The 15,145-nt window shown below is 41.6% G+C and overlaps 1 protein-coding gene across 1 annotated transcript; it reads left to right on the top strand.

Moving 5' to 3' along the window:
- The first annotated feature begins 6,246 nt into the window (after positions 1-6,246).
- trib1 (tribbles pseudokinase 1) lies at positions 6,247-13,529 on the top strand. Its single transcript, XM_079259060.1, has 3 exons — positions 6,247-6,857; positions 7,643-7,935; positions 11,001-13,529. Exons 1-3 carry the CDS (start codon positions 6,561-6,563, stop codon positions 11,473-11,475), a joined length of 1,065 nt encoding a protein of 354 aa, XP_079115186.1. The 5' UTR covers positions 6,247-6,560; the 3' UTR covers positions 11,476-13,529.
- The last annotated feature ends 1,616 nt before the right edge of the window (positions 13,530-15,145 follow it).

The raw sequence follows: 15,145 nt of genomic DNA, 5'->3' as shown, positions 1-15,145 counted from the left end.
TTGTATTTATTAAGGTTCATATAAAATCAACTGTTCATCTATTGAAACCTTATATAACCTCTCTTTATATACAGTCTATGGTTGAAACCAACCAGGTGTGTTTCTAGTACTACTTTTATTGTTGGAGTCAAATTCATTATTTCACATATTATAATTTATTTTAAAGGAAAGATTTAAAAAAATATATAAAATGATTTTGAGCTCTGAAAGTTTATATTTGCTATAAATGTATAATTTTACTTTTCTTGAGTTATCATACGTGACTGGAAAGTTGCTGATTAGTCAGATTGAAGCCAGAAGCGTTAGAAGCAACATTGTTTTTTTGACCGTGTAATCCTGTTTTGTTCTTATTAAAAACTAAAAGAAAGAAGAACTGGTCTACTCCCGTTTCAAATACAAAGTTGCTAGACTGACTTCAAAGTGGTGGTAAAGAAGAGAAACAAAGTGCCACTACATTTATAATACTCTTCATCATTTCAGGGCATGAGGTCCATGCTAATTCAGTAGAATTCAGCTGAATAAAGAAAAATTTTAGTTCAAAAATAGATGTAGATTCTGTATAATTCTGATGTAAAATGGTCTGAATCACATACTCTCTCTCCAGGTTAACCATAACCAGTTTATTATTATTATTGTGTATTAGAATTGCTAGATAGGAGTTAAATATACTGAGTTTTTGTTGACCACTGCATAACGGTGTGCAACATGGCGAGGGACCACCTATGAACATGTGATTTACTGTTTATAAAGAGGCTTTTGAGCTGAAGCTGAACAGGAAATTTAAAGAAAATGGAGACTGAGAAAACCAAAATACTGATGGGAGTAAAAATGTTCAAATTAAAACTGACAAATGAAAAATTTACAGTGTTTATTAAAACAAAATTAGCATAAAATGACATTATTTTTTTACAAAAAGCTGTTTTTGATGGTAGAAATTCAACCAACAGTTTCCTTCAAACTTCGTTTGGATGCTCCTCGTTGTGGTTACAGCTTTAGACACATCAGATTTTAAAATTTATCAGTACTTCCTATCTTGAGATTTGAAAGGCCGAATTACCTTGTTTGCAGTGTGAATCAAAGGAGATCCTTTGGTTTTATTAGGTTCATTTTATACTCCTTTCCAGATTATTTTTACTCCAATAACACTGTCACAACACAAGAAAAACGTATATTTTTCAACAGGAGAGAAGCAGCTACAAGCTTAATGTGGAAGCTCTTTTCACAAAATATACAGATTCTGGGTTTTTTTTAGCTACATCTTCTGAGAAGACCTTTGGGGAAGTATTTTTGCTGAGTTTCTGCAAAAATGGTAATTATCCTGCACAAACAAGAGTTTTTAATCAGCGAGGATGAAGGTATAAATGTGTGTTCCAGTTCAACAATTGATGTTCATGTGTTATCAAGTCAGAGCGCCACATATTATTATTAAAAATGGAAAGAATGCATGAAACCTGAGCAGTTTGAAAATGCAAAAATGTTTTGCCAAGAACGCAGTCGGTCTCATCTACCCAGCCCCATCTCAACCTCAAAGATCAAAGAAATAGTGATGGACAGGTTGGGATAACTAGCAAAGGAGGGCAGATTTTTTTTTCTTTTGGACAGACTAACGTCTGGAGTCCTTCCACATGAAACAATCTCCATCTAAGCTCCGGGTTTGATTGATTGTCCCTGAGGTCATGGTAGGCTGTAAAAGAATATACAGCACATTCAGTGGAGATGGTTACTGTGGGCTGATAACTAAATCTGGACGAGACCTCAACACCGGAGTTCATGCAGTTCAGAGTGTAGAGGTCAAGCTGTACAGTGGAGCAAGGGTGTACTGTATGCATATAGGAGCCGCTTTTTGTTCAAGACGTTGAACTGACAATTTACTTCTGACAGAAGAAAAATTCAGTCTGCAGTAATCCAAGATTGTAGTTCTACTGGTACATTTCTATCTCACAAATCACCCCCAACCTGCAAGCTAAAAAACAGACAATCAAACAAGGAAACATGGCCACAAGACACAGAGTATTGTTTCGTTTTGTGCACCAGATTCTGGTTATGTTTGGTCTGCAAAATCAACGACTTAAACTCCCGCCATGCTTCATCAGGATACCCTTTAATCATTTGGTCACCGACCCTGCTCCTCAAGGCCCACTGTCCTGCAGGTATTAGATGTTTCCTTGCTGCACCACATCTCATTCAAATTAAACAGATCTCTGACAAGCTCTGCACTAGTCTGCTATTGGAACTTTCATTTAAACCAGGTGTGTTGAAGCAGGGAAACACCAGAAGGCTGCAAAAATTTGGTTATCCCTGCTTTAATCTCAAAGAACAATTGCATCCCTTTAAAAGCAGCAGCCATTCACATATAAAATCATTATTTTTATTGCACATGTTCTACTTTTTTAAAGATTACTAATAAACACAAGAATAAAATCAGGAATTAACGACAATTGAAGCTTTAACCTTTCATAAATTTTGTGTTTGTAGTTTGCTAATAGCATGAGAAAAAACTGATTGCTTATCCTCCAGAAAATATCAGTACTTTACATTTAACCTTCATATTCTATAATCAAACCTAAAACAACCCCCAATATATCATAATCCCACTTTATTCCTACTCCCCTTCAGCCATTCGGTTTGTGCCAATCAGGATGATTGAGCCCACCACGCCTTTATATCAGCAACACTCACTCACAATGTGAGGATTCACTTGAGAGGGTGATAAGACATAAAGTAGAGACTAATCCTGAAAATGAAATCTAGTTGTTGCATAAATTTGTCCATGTGATGAGATGGGAGTGTGTACAGTCGGACAGTTTTTTTGTTTATTTGGTTAGGGGGTTCCCAGAACCTGTGATTGTATGCAAATACACAACAATGCTCCCATATGACAACAGATACTGTAAAGAGTAATAACTGCAGACAGAGTGAAAGCACCAAGCAGGCCTGTCTTATTGCAATATCTTACCAATATCTATATCTTACCATTTTGACTAAATGTGTTGCTTGGTCAGAGGTTTTCTTTTCTGCACTGAGAGGGATTTTGACAACAACAGTAAATTCCAGAAAGAAAGGAGAACATCTTGTGATATAGACTAGAAATGGCACATTTATTCCAGCATGTGAAACCAGCAATCAAATTTTAACTTATAAATATCCACAGTCTTATCCCATAAAAAAAAAAACTTATTGCATTCAACTCTTGTGGGACATATTGAGGTGCAAGTAGAACATTTCTGTGGAAACTTATCAAAAAAATTGCACTTCATGTACTGCATTAAACAATGTCAACGCAAAGACTTGGCTAATCTCAAGCAGAGGATCATTTCGAAAATATTTCACCGTTGAACTCCAGTTGTATCCTCAAATCGACGCCACTGCTCATTTTCTATGTGTCTGTGTACATGGAGACAGATTATCTTTAATGAAGAATAATTCACAGTGATGGCTGGCTGTCAGCCAGATCAGACTTGAACTATTCTCAGAGATCAATTCCCAGCCTCTCTTTACCCCCACCAGTGGCGAGTGACTCAGCTAATTATAACAAGGGAGAGCATGGCCTGAATACTGTTTTCTCTTCCAGCTAGCCGGCGTGGGGACTCAGCCACACTCCCACACAAGCACTGTATAGACACACAACACATGCCCACATAGACATAGTTCTGCCCAGCTATATTGCTACAACATGCAACATAATTTACATTGTGTAAGAGTAAAACCAGTCTACACATCTCGACTTGCCCTCGTGAAATGATTCAAAGATTAATCCTTAGTTACATGTATACAAACTGGCAAATCACACATGGACACAAACACGTTGTGTTCAGCTTTTCCATTGTGCATCAAACCACATGTCCCACAAAGACAAGCAAACATCACATGCCTTTGCTTTGATATCACATAAGGACGACCCTTCCAGGGCGACAGTACCTCTGCCATCCATTTGTACAATAACTGCTCATCCAGTTGTGTTTTTTTTTTTTTTTTTTTTTTTTTTGCATCTCTAAAAAATGAAAGAGGGACAACAGCAAGGCAAGAAACCTGTTTCTTTGCCTGCGGGCAACATGACAAACACACTTGCTCACAGAGACGCGCACACACATCAATCAGCCGGTGAGTCACCTTTTTCGTTGGACGACCATTGCACAAAGAAAGAATGTGAGGCCTAAAAATAACAGCCATCATTCCTATGGAATCTGCAGCTCATCCATGTTTGGACAGCCTGCAGAAACAGGTTCGCATGACCTTTTTGAGTCAAGCTGAGCTCAACTGCTATGACCTGCTTAAGCGTGCGACCTCTTAGTGGAACGGACTGTGCTGGAAATGTGCAAAAGAAATTGTTTGGAATGGCCTGCTTCTGTTTGAAAGGAGGAGCTGTAAAAAAAAAAAAAAAAAAAAAAAAAAAAAGGAGGGGTGTAGCACACACGCAGGGGCCAGCTGTTGCTTCGCTTTTCAGTGAACGCTCAGCGAGCCTACTGCGCTTGTTCAACATATAGCAGTAGAAAAAGAGAACTCTTGCGCAACATGCACATAGTCACGCGTGTGTTCACACCCCAACAAACAAACACAATCATGCACATTTATAATTGCTTTGTACCATCTGCTCAGCAACTTTCATTACAGGAATGTTTTCAAACACTCTCTCTTTCGCCAGATAGATAGATAGATAGATAGATAGATAGATAGATTGATTGATTGATTGATTGATAGATAGATAGATAGATAGATAGATAGATAGATAGATAGATAGATAGATAGATAGATAGATAGATAGATAGATTGATTGATCATGCTTCACTCTTCAATTACTGGTTGTTGCGCTCTGAAGTAACAGTCCATAGTTTGCCGGCTTTATTTCTTCAAGAATATTGCATCATTTTCACACAGATTGCGCGGCATTTGCTTGGTGTTTAGCAGTGTTAACTTTGGATCAGTGACTGTTGAACCTCAGCCTCTAAGATGCTGTTTACAAAGCTGCACTGGCATATTTTATGTGAATGCTTATAGCCCAGCTCCACAACAGCTTTATGGGGTGAGTCATGTCCACCTAACAAACAGGCTCAGCATGGGAAAATACAGTATCGCTGTGATGTTAAAGCCAGAGTTAAGGTTAATACACTGGAGCTTTGTTTTGGCTTTTTTTTTTTCACACCTGAGGCTGAACATTTGGAGAGCAAGCAGCTCAGGTGTCACAGTGGCCCTGAAGTGTAAAACACAACTAAATTAGACCAAGCACTGCAACAGAGCAGAAAACACAACAGCGTTTCAGAAACGTGTTGACATTTTATTTTTCAGACAAGGTATGGAATTTTGTAGAAAACAACCTCTACTCAGACCACTACTCGTGGTAGTGTGCAGGGACATTTTAATGTCCTGATAGGATGGAATTTATATAAAGAACCACATCACGTGATTGTCCTTTGTTTAAGAATTCCCTCATGATTTAATTCTCCGCTCAAAAAAATTCTACAAGGAAGCTGCAGAGAGTTTTGCAGAGGACAGGAATTAACATCAAGCTGTTGTCTGGGACTTTCTGTCCAGTAACAAAGTCTTTTCATTATTTCTGCCGTTTCTGTCAAGTGAAATGTTCTGTTGGTTTTTTGTTTTTTTGTTTTTTTTCTTCTTTCTTTTTGTTGTTGCATTGTGAATAATGCATTACTCAAATAGATGACACTGAAAAATGCTGCTGGGAGAAGCAGGAACTGTCATGAATCTTCCACCAAGGGTTTTCTGACCACTCACAAAGAGAAAATTTTACCCCTTTCATTTCCACAAAAACACTGTGGTGCTTGTTTCCTCCGGGTCCCTGTTCCTCCAGAAGGTGTGTGGAAATAATTACAACCTATGATAAATAAGCACTGAAGATTACCAACTGAGTCAGACAGCAAGTTTTAAAGATTAATTATTGTCTAAAACATGTGCAACCCTTGATGATGTACAAATGATAAGTAACTCATGATTTGTTCATCTTTATCTGTTGCTCAGGTTCTTGCAAATATCAGCAAAATTTGAGAACCTCTGAGCAGGAAAGTGGAGATTGGTGACACCCTGATAAACACCGGAGAGGAAAACTAATGTAAGAGCCATATGTTATGTCTCTGAAAGGTAATACAGCAGGCGGTGTCACCAGAGAGGCTGAGATGGAGACTGTACCACTACAGGATTGCTCAACGCTTGTGTCACCAGGAGGCTGGACTGGTCGGGAGGAGTGTTTGAGCTCAGAGCTCAACATCATTCACTCACTCTCAACCTCTGAGTGTGAGACGGTCTCTCTTTCTCTCTTTTTTCTCTTTCTCTCTGTCTCTCTTTCTGTCTCTCCCTAAACTCTGAGGGATTTCTATCACAAAAGTCGGCTGCTCAGACCTAAAGAGCTGCTGCCTCTCTCCAGAAGGACGTGGTTTGGATTATTAAACTAACCGAAATCCCGCTGAAGTTTCGCCGTCAGCTGTAATGGATCTGGCATGAAGACATGGAGCGCACAGTTTTTAACTGATAACGCATCCTAGACGAGACGCGCATCCCCCCCCCTCTTTTTTTCTTTATTTATTTCCTTCACGGTGAATAAGCCTGTCATGATGAACTTGCAGTGGAGCAGTCCGGCACCTTGCATCCGGAGAATCGCACACAAGCGGCTGGACTCGGACGATAAGCCACCGGCCAAATGCGCAAGGCTGAGCTCCGAGGCGGGGGACGCGCAGGGACTCCTTGGAACGTCACCCGGGTCCCCGGTCAGCCCCGTTGCAAACCCTGTCCTCCCTATCCACCAAGGACCGTCCAGGATAGGACAGTTCCTGCTTCTACCTCTGGCAGACCGGGAGAGCGTGCACAGCGCGATGAACACCGATACTGGCGATGAGCTACTGTGTAAGGTATGCGCAATGCAGCCGTTGTGCAATTTCTCTCAATGAATGATGTTTCAAGACATTTGGTTGCTCAATAGCCCGTCTGACATGCTATCCGTATTTAGCAAATGTAATTCTCACGCGAAATGTGTCACGCTTTTTGCGTAATAACAGTGTTGCTTCGTGATTTTTCTTGTTTTTTTTATGACTATATAAGGTTGTTTTATTTCAGTTCCGTTGTATAGATAACATCAAGGATCGTGCAACCCTGTGTGTCGCTCTTTCTGTGTTGGGGGGGGGAATACAGCCAAGCTTTTGAAGTCTTCCCATCTTTTAACTCAATGGCTTCACACTGTCTGTCAACTCGGTTCATTTGCATATACGTCACTGCAATACGCCACGCTGTGGCACAGAAATGCAAACATGTATGGCCAAAAAAATAAATAAATAAAAAGGGGGACTATGGAGATAAGGATCTGTCCAGATAAGGGAAGATCCCGTCAGTGCTCCAGATTCATGAGTTTACTTTGCTTGATAGACCTGCAGGGGTTTGGCTTTGTGGATTAATAAAGTTAATGACTTCACACTTCAGTGACTTGCAGAAGCGATCTATTGAGCTGAAACCAGAGCATATCCATGCCTTTGTTTTGTACACATATGTTGATATCTTACTGCCATATTTGCATGCTTTTTGTTCTTATGATCACAAAGAAAACGTTGTCTTCCTTCCATCTCCTCTCTTCCTCTCTCTGCATTCCTAATTTGTATCCCCCCCTCCCCCCATCTTTGCCCCTCCTTTTTCTTCTTTCCAGGTCTTTGATATGGGGGTATACCAAGAGAAGATCAGAGCCTATGGGATTCTGCCAGCTCACACGAATGTGGCTGGCATCAGGGACATCATCCTTGGCGAACGCAAGGCTTATGTCTTCTTGGATAAGGACTTTGGGGACATGCACACCTTGGTGAAGAGCTGTCGCCGGTTGGATGAGAAGCATGCCTGCAGGCTCTTCCATCAGGTGGCTCTGGCCGTGGAACACTGCCACCAGGCAGGCATCGTGCTAGGTGACCTCAAACTGCGCAAGTTTGTCTTTGCAAATGAGAAAAGGTGAGATCATTTTTGCACATATAGTTTAATTCCCGCAGCATTTACAGGATTCATGCGTGGTATCATGTGATAATCATACTTACTGAGAATTGTACCCTTAAACCAACCTTCTTATCTACAAGATGAGAGAGGCCATGCATTTATTGGCTGTGGAGTTAGGCAAGGGTGGGGGGCAGATAGGTTGGAGTCATTGTTTGCAAGAAAAATTTGGTAAACTTAGTCAGAAGCAGAGCAGAGAACAGTCATGCCTTTATCACTATGATAAAAGGAATTCACTCATCAGCCGTGAGCTAGTTGCAGTTTGCAGCTTTGCCCCTAGATGTCACTAAATCCTGTACAGTCCTCCTTTAATGGAATAGATTTAATGGTCTTGTGCTGAATTATACCCCAAATATTTGTGATGAAATAGCATCTACCCTCTCTCAGACATTTTCCTTTATACAGTCCAGCTACAGTTATGTGAAATTTAAATTCATCTGAATGCACTCAGCCTAAATACTTGCTGAGTAGTGGCACATGCCAGTGAAAACATGCAAAAGACATGGCAGCAGCTAATACACGCAGGCCATGTGTGCTGATATCAATGTGGGCACAGATAGAGTAGGTGGTTCTGTACTTGTGGAGGCAGACTGCACAGCTTCCCAGATTTTCACCCTCTGTCTGTCTCCCTTTCTCACTCTCAATGTGTCTCTTTGTATGCATTTTGTTTGTTTTGCATGTATGTGTGTGCGTGCATGTGTGAATGCGGTGGGTGGTATTTTGGCAGAGCCATGAGACGAGGCTGCTGAATGAGACAGTCATATCCTTCTGCAGCCTGATATCTTAGAAAACATTTATTACTCATCATTTATTAATAAATTACATCATCGCTGCGCTGCCGAGTAAGTGATGCTTCCAACAAGGTTTCATTCATATACTCTTTCATCCACAGAGGAGAAGTTGAAAGCATTATTCTTTGAACTGGATCCCACTCATACAAACCCACACATGCACACACATATTGCCTTAATCCCTGAGTGCTGAATTCCGTTCAGGAAGACACATAAAATCCCTGCTTACAAAACTATTTGTCGCCTCTTTGCCCTTGCGTCACCCTGTTTCCTGTAAGCATTAACAGATCCCACACAAGCCCTCCTCCCCATTCAGCTTTCCAATGGCCCTTTTTTTTTCACATAGACTTTCCACCAGAAACATTCTCCAGTCGTGACCTCTGGGTTCGCCCGGTCACAGTGGACGAACGAGAGCAGACAGGCAGTGAGAGAAGTTGAAGTTGGTTGTGTCTCTCTGATAGCTATACAGCTGCAAAGCGATGAGTCACAGTGTATATGAGCAGAGGGGAAGAGAAGGGAGGGCTGCGTGGCTCATTTTCTTCCTTTGTGCGTGTGTCCATACATGCATGTTTTGCTTTTGGGCTGATTGCACTCTCCAAGCACTGACTCTGCCATGCTCGAATTAATTTCTGTCTGCAGTTCTATATTGTGTTCGCAGGGTGACGGTTTTGAAACATTGGCAAATTGATCAATTAACCGCCGACATGACAGCTTCTTTTTCGCACAAAAAAGTCCCTTTGAAATTGGGATGATGACATAGTGCAGATCTTCCCGCGGCTTTGAAAACAAGCCTGCAGCTTTTGCTGATAACTCTAAATGCTGGTGTGTGACATCATGGAACTCTGTTGTGTTCATCTCAATCTCAGCTTTCTTCCAATCACTGACAGATGTCAGCACATGTGTGTTACGATTCCGCATGACTTCATTTATTCTGTCATTCATTCCTGCGAATTCATAATCAGACATCTTTCAAACTGCAACGCACAAGCTGTGATGCAATGTTCACCCCCGGCATTTGATCAAAAAGACACAGAGAGTCACAACAATTTCACAAATGCTGTCTTCGTTTACACGCACACACACACACACACACACACACACAGTGCAGATAGAGGAGCCAGTTTAGGAAAGGTGAATAGCACTGTGAAGCATGCAGAGCTTCACTGCCGGGCCAGCCTTCCCGTGCGTCACCGATGTGGCAACAGCCATTTGAGGGTAATTATGGGATGGCTGGCGCCGCCAGTGTGGGACCCAGGTGCAGATAGCCTCAGCTCGAGACAGAGCCAGAGAGAGGAGGAGAGAAGATATGTTCTCTCAACAGAAGGATGAGTCACTCTCTCCACCCCTCTAACTCTCTCTGTTCTGCTTCCTTTTCTGCCTCCATCTCCATTTCTCCTCTGCTGACTTATCTCCTCACTATCTGTGTTTAAATATCATTTGCTTTCTGCCTTGGTTCTTCTGTCTGTCACTCTTTCCGTCCAATCTGTGGACATCTATTTGTCCCTCAAGCCAATCTGTCTGATGACAGAAGCATCTCACTATGGCAAACCCTGGGTTTGAGATAAGACAGAGTGCCTCTTCTGCCTGTTTGTGTGTTTCACTCAATAAACCAGGGCTCACAAATTTCGTTAAAATCAGAAAAAATTGCGCAGCTGTTGCTTTGAATAGTCTTTGAATAGTGACTTGGATTTTTAGCTCTTTAAAATAGAACATTTTCCCATTACATGCTCTCTTTTTGCAGTCACTTTGTAAGCTCCATGCACTGGTAAATAACTCATTCTGCAAGCACGTTCTAGCAATCTGAGTTGCTCTGATGCAGGACTAAGTGTCTGTCCCATCATTAACAGGGCTAAATATAGCACAGTGCATGTGAGTAAGGAAGGAAGGGGAGAGTTGGACTAGTGTGTATTTATGAGTGTTTATGTGGCCATGTTAGTGCCAGGAAGTCATTGGAAAATTGCTTCGACAGCTCTGTTTCTCAAACCAGACTAACTCTGCTGCTCCTAGGTCACTCCAAGTTAGCTGGAGTGTAAAGTGTGTGTGTAAGTGTGTATCTCTGCTATGTGAGTGATTGACTGTCCATCTGTCGCTGCACAGATTAAGGCTAGAAGAAGGATGCCCTGAGCATTTGTCCTAATTTACAGTATAACTGAAGCCTTCTGTCGCTCCTGCAGTTGCGGGCTCATGAAGGTCACGCCAAATATTCCTGACATTATTTCAACTTTTTCTTCGCAGGACGCACGTGAGATTAGAAAGTCTTGAGGACTGCCGCGTCCTGGAAAACCCCACCAACGACGCTATGTCAGACACCCACGGCTGCCCTGCCTACGTCAGCCCAGAGATCCTCAGCGGTTCCACGCCATACTCCGGCAAGATGGCTGACATGTGGAGCCTGGGAGTCATGCTGTACACCATGCTGGTCGGCCGTTACCCCTTCCATGACCCCGACCCAGCAACGCTGTTTTCCAAAATTCGCAGAGGCCAGTGCTGTTTTCCAGAGGGCTTGTCGCCCAAAGCCAGGTGTCTGCTGCAGAGCCTGCTGAGGAAGGAGCCCTCCGAGAGACTCACAGCGACAGAGCTGCTTGCTCACCCATGGTTCCACCTGCCGTGGTCATCCCAGGAAGTGCCGGTGGGGGAACAGGAAGTGAGCTCGGCAGAACAGTTAGTGCCGTCCTTCGACGTGGAAGAGGACGACAATCTGTTCTGTTGATGGACTCCGTTCAGCGGGACAGAGGGACCAAAACTAAAGTTGCTATGAGGGACTCATGTTGATTTTGTACATTGGCACTTTTTAGAAACCCATTTGTTGTGTGTACATAGACCCCCTCCCCCCCTACCCCCCTCAAGCTTTCTACAAAACTTACTGTACTGTATTTTGTTGTCATATACATGTTACTTGCTAAGGGCATTCTTCACAATGATCTTTCATTGTGCTTCTACATGTGTGTTTTTAAAAATATATTTGGTGCTAAAAAAAAAAGAAAAAAAAAACCAACAAGTCAGAATTTGTCAGATTAGGTAGAAAAGAATCTCTGCAGGCTTCTGTGAGTGTATGACAGAAATTTAAAGCAATCAATGCTGCTTGCCCTCGGCTCAAACTCACGGAAGCTTCACAAAGCATTAGCTGATATTTGAACGGAAGTCAGGCGAACAGGCCAGGATGTTGTTCCTCTCACCCTCCGACCGGGCTGCAGGCTGCACTCGCTGACTCACCGACCGACTGGAGGACGGGCCAAACACAAGCCTGATGTCTAGAAGCAGACAGTGACATAGAGTGAGAAAGATGGTTAGCGAGGGGGCTGATGTGTAATCCACGGCGTGACACCATGGAGATGTCTCACTGCCAAATGGAGAGCACTTACAAATCTCACACCATGTGCAGAAGGTTGAGAAAGGCAGGGTGCTGCTGGTGGAAGACTGGCAGAAAAAGTGAAAAACTTGTCACACGCTCAACAATAAATAGTAACGCCAGGCTTCCACAAGTACTAGTAACATTTGTAACTGTTCAACTGAACTATTCATTATGAAACTTTCTCACTGCTGAATATTTTACATAAAAGTAGTAATTTTACAAATAGGTATCAGATATTTAATTAGAAACATGATTGTGAGAACTGTTCGGCAAGGCATTACCATTTAGTCGTAACACTAATACTTCTGCTTTTAACTATGATGTACGAAGCAGCACTGGTTTAGGAGACCGCCACATGCCTCAGCAGCATCTGATCGTTGGAAGACACTTAGACCCAAAGGCAACTTTTGGGATTTCAGTAGCAAAAGTATAAATACACACTGAATTCAAATATTTCTTATCCAAGTTGGAATATGAGCTCTCGGGAATGGAGTTAAGACAAAAACAAGGCAATACATGAGAATGAAAACTTTAAAAAGTTAAACTTTGCTAATTTCGTGTCAGATGTGTTGAAGTAGTCCGAGCCGTGCGGAGTGTTACGTCTGTGCCACTGTGTTTCATAAACTCAATGAGACTTGAGTCGGTCGCAGTCAGACGCTATTCGATGTTGGCAGTCTGTTGATGACTCAACACTGAAGTGTGTCTGAAGAGATTTGTTCTGACCTTGGCTGCAAGAATCTGTTCAAACTGTTTCACTTCTTTAATGGTACTTATTCTTTTCTTCTTTTTTTTATTTTTTATTTTTTTTTTTTTTTTACAATTTTTCATTTCTTTTTTTCCTATTGAATGCCTTGGATCCACAGAGACTAGTCTTCATAGTTGGTGACGTGATGTATCGAGCTCTAAAATGAGGTATGTTATTGATTTCTAACAAAAGCATGGAGAGTTACAGAGCAACTTTAAGTCTTTAGCCGGTTATTTTGCTCTGATACAATAATGTCGACAATGCTTCTAAACCTGGCATGTCTTAGTATTAACTTTCTGGGTCATGCAGTAGCTTATGACATCTTTCCCCTTTATTTAATGACTTTTTCTCATCTGCTGGAGGTGGGAAGAGACTTGTGGTGATTTGCATTGTTTCTCACAAGAGAAGTAATTTAAAAGATTTCTGATGCTGTTGCTGGTTCATGCATAACGAGTGAGTCACGCTTCCATGTGATGTGTAGAGTAAACTGACACGGGTGCACAATCTTAATATTGCACTGTGAATTATATATTTGTGACACAACCTAGAGGCTTTGACAAGTCTAGACAGGTTACACACAAAAGTTATATTCATTGTACAAAATATGTAAATATGTATATTTGAAATATGTGTGGAGTTAAATAAAAATCACCATTTTTCATATTCACACGGCCTGTTGTTTCCCTTTGTTGTGCTGCTTCTCTTTCTTTTCAGCACTCACCCATGCAGACATCTGCATAGGTGAATGTTCGACTGCAAACCCCGAAGGGTTTCCTGGAAGAATTCACACAGATCGTTTTTTTTTCCAGCGAGGGAGAACAGTTTGCTTATTTCCATCACTGCTTTCACTTTCATCCTTTGCAAGAGAAAAAAAAAAAAAAAAAAAAAACTCCACGTCTCTCTCCATCGCTTCCCCTCACCGTTTACTCTTCTTTGACCTTTGCGTAATGTAACATTTAACTCCTCAAACACACAAATGTCAATAGTGGGTCAACATCTTTTTCCTGGAATACACCAGAGGGAGCAGAAGCTTTGTTCTCATTCTTTAATCCTCAGCTTCGACAATAACCAGAGTAGCTTTAGGTCAACTCAACAAACTCTGAACACAATTTCAACTCAAATTTAAACGCTCTTTCATATCCAGTCCACTTTTGCTTGTGAATAATTTGTTTGACCTATAAGAGCTTGGCATGTCTCCACCCTCTGCATGTTATGACTACCCGAGGCATGACTGGCTGGGGCTTGCGTAAGCGTTGTGCTACTTGTGTGTGTTCTACCTGCGTGTGTGTCCATGTGAGTGTTTATGTGTGTGTGTGCGAGCACAAGAGTCAGATTAGGTATCAACAGGGTAGCTGGAGTGCCTAGGCTGCTGGGAAGCTGCCAAACCAACTATTGCCTAACACATCAGAGCTGGGGCTCCTCCTCAAGGGATGACAGTTGGGCCCCTTTAAAGTAGGCTACAGTGCTAGGTCAAGTAATAAATACCTTGAGAAATGTGTGTGTAAAAAGTTTATTCACATGTGAATTATGAGATGACATTTATTTTAGATATGGAGGAGTTATAACAACAGGTTTTTTGTGAGTAGGAACATCGTATTTAGCAAAGGGATGTGTAAAAATCTTGTAAACTTAATCTCAACAAGAAAGGACAGAAGTGTCTTTCCTGATAAAAAGCTTAAGAAAAGTGTTTTGTGGTGACTGGTGAAATGAGGTTACATGTTACGAAATCTGTAAGATCATCCTTTCTGTTGGCCACAAGTGTAAACTTTATCCTTCCTTTTGGTCGGGGATCACAAAAGTTTCCCAACCACGTAATCTTTCAAACAACACACTTCACCAACTTCCTCATGACGTGTTGGCTCCCTCTGTTTAATGCCACACGCATCATCAGTTTCTTCCCAGTTCCTCTGTGATCTCATTTAGTAGTCTCAAATTTGCAGAACTACGTTCATTAAAGTTTCAGCAGCTGTTTCAGAGCTGTTTTTAGCAAACAAAGTTACCTATTGGAAATTTCCCAATTCAGATGAAAGCTATTATCTCTTATCTTTGATGTGGTGTAATGTGAAAGTAAAATACAGTGGAAGGGTGTAACATAAGCATTGGTCTGCCCTGTTTGTCACAGCTAATCCACACAAGGAAGTAAAGAAATAGATCTGACAGTGAAGCACCTGCTCCCGTCTCCACACTGAGATGAGAGTAAGTATTGTGCCTCTTCCTGGAATTTCTTGGCTCAGACCATCAATCCACTGATGCAATGGAAAAGGCCCCCACTGTTTAAATGAC

Source organism: Telmatherina bonti (assembly GCF_933228915.1).
Source record: "Telmatherina bonti genome assembly, chromosome: 19".
Classification (NCBI taxonomy): Eukaryota; Metazoa; Chordata; class Actinopteri; order Atheriniformes; family Telmatherinidae; genus Telmatherina; species Telmatherina bonti.
The sequence above is the reverse complement of the archived record's forward strand: the minus strand, read 5'-3'. Positions and strand labels throughout refer to the sequence as shown.

Bases quoted from the DNA above. Each gene is read 5' to 3' on its own strand.
- trib1 (XM_079259060.1), top strand. From the start codon at position 6,561: ATGATGAACTTGCAGTGGAGCAGTCCGGCACCTTGCATCCGGAGAATC. The intron at 6,858-7,642 runs GTATGCGCAATG...TCTTCTTTCCAG, and splicing joins GCGATGAGCTACTGTGTAAG to GTCTTTGATATGGGGGTATA. The intron at 7,936-11,000 runs GTGAGATCATTT...TTTTCTTCGCAG, and splicing joins GTCTTTGCAAATGAGAAAAG to GACGCACGTGAGATTAGAAA.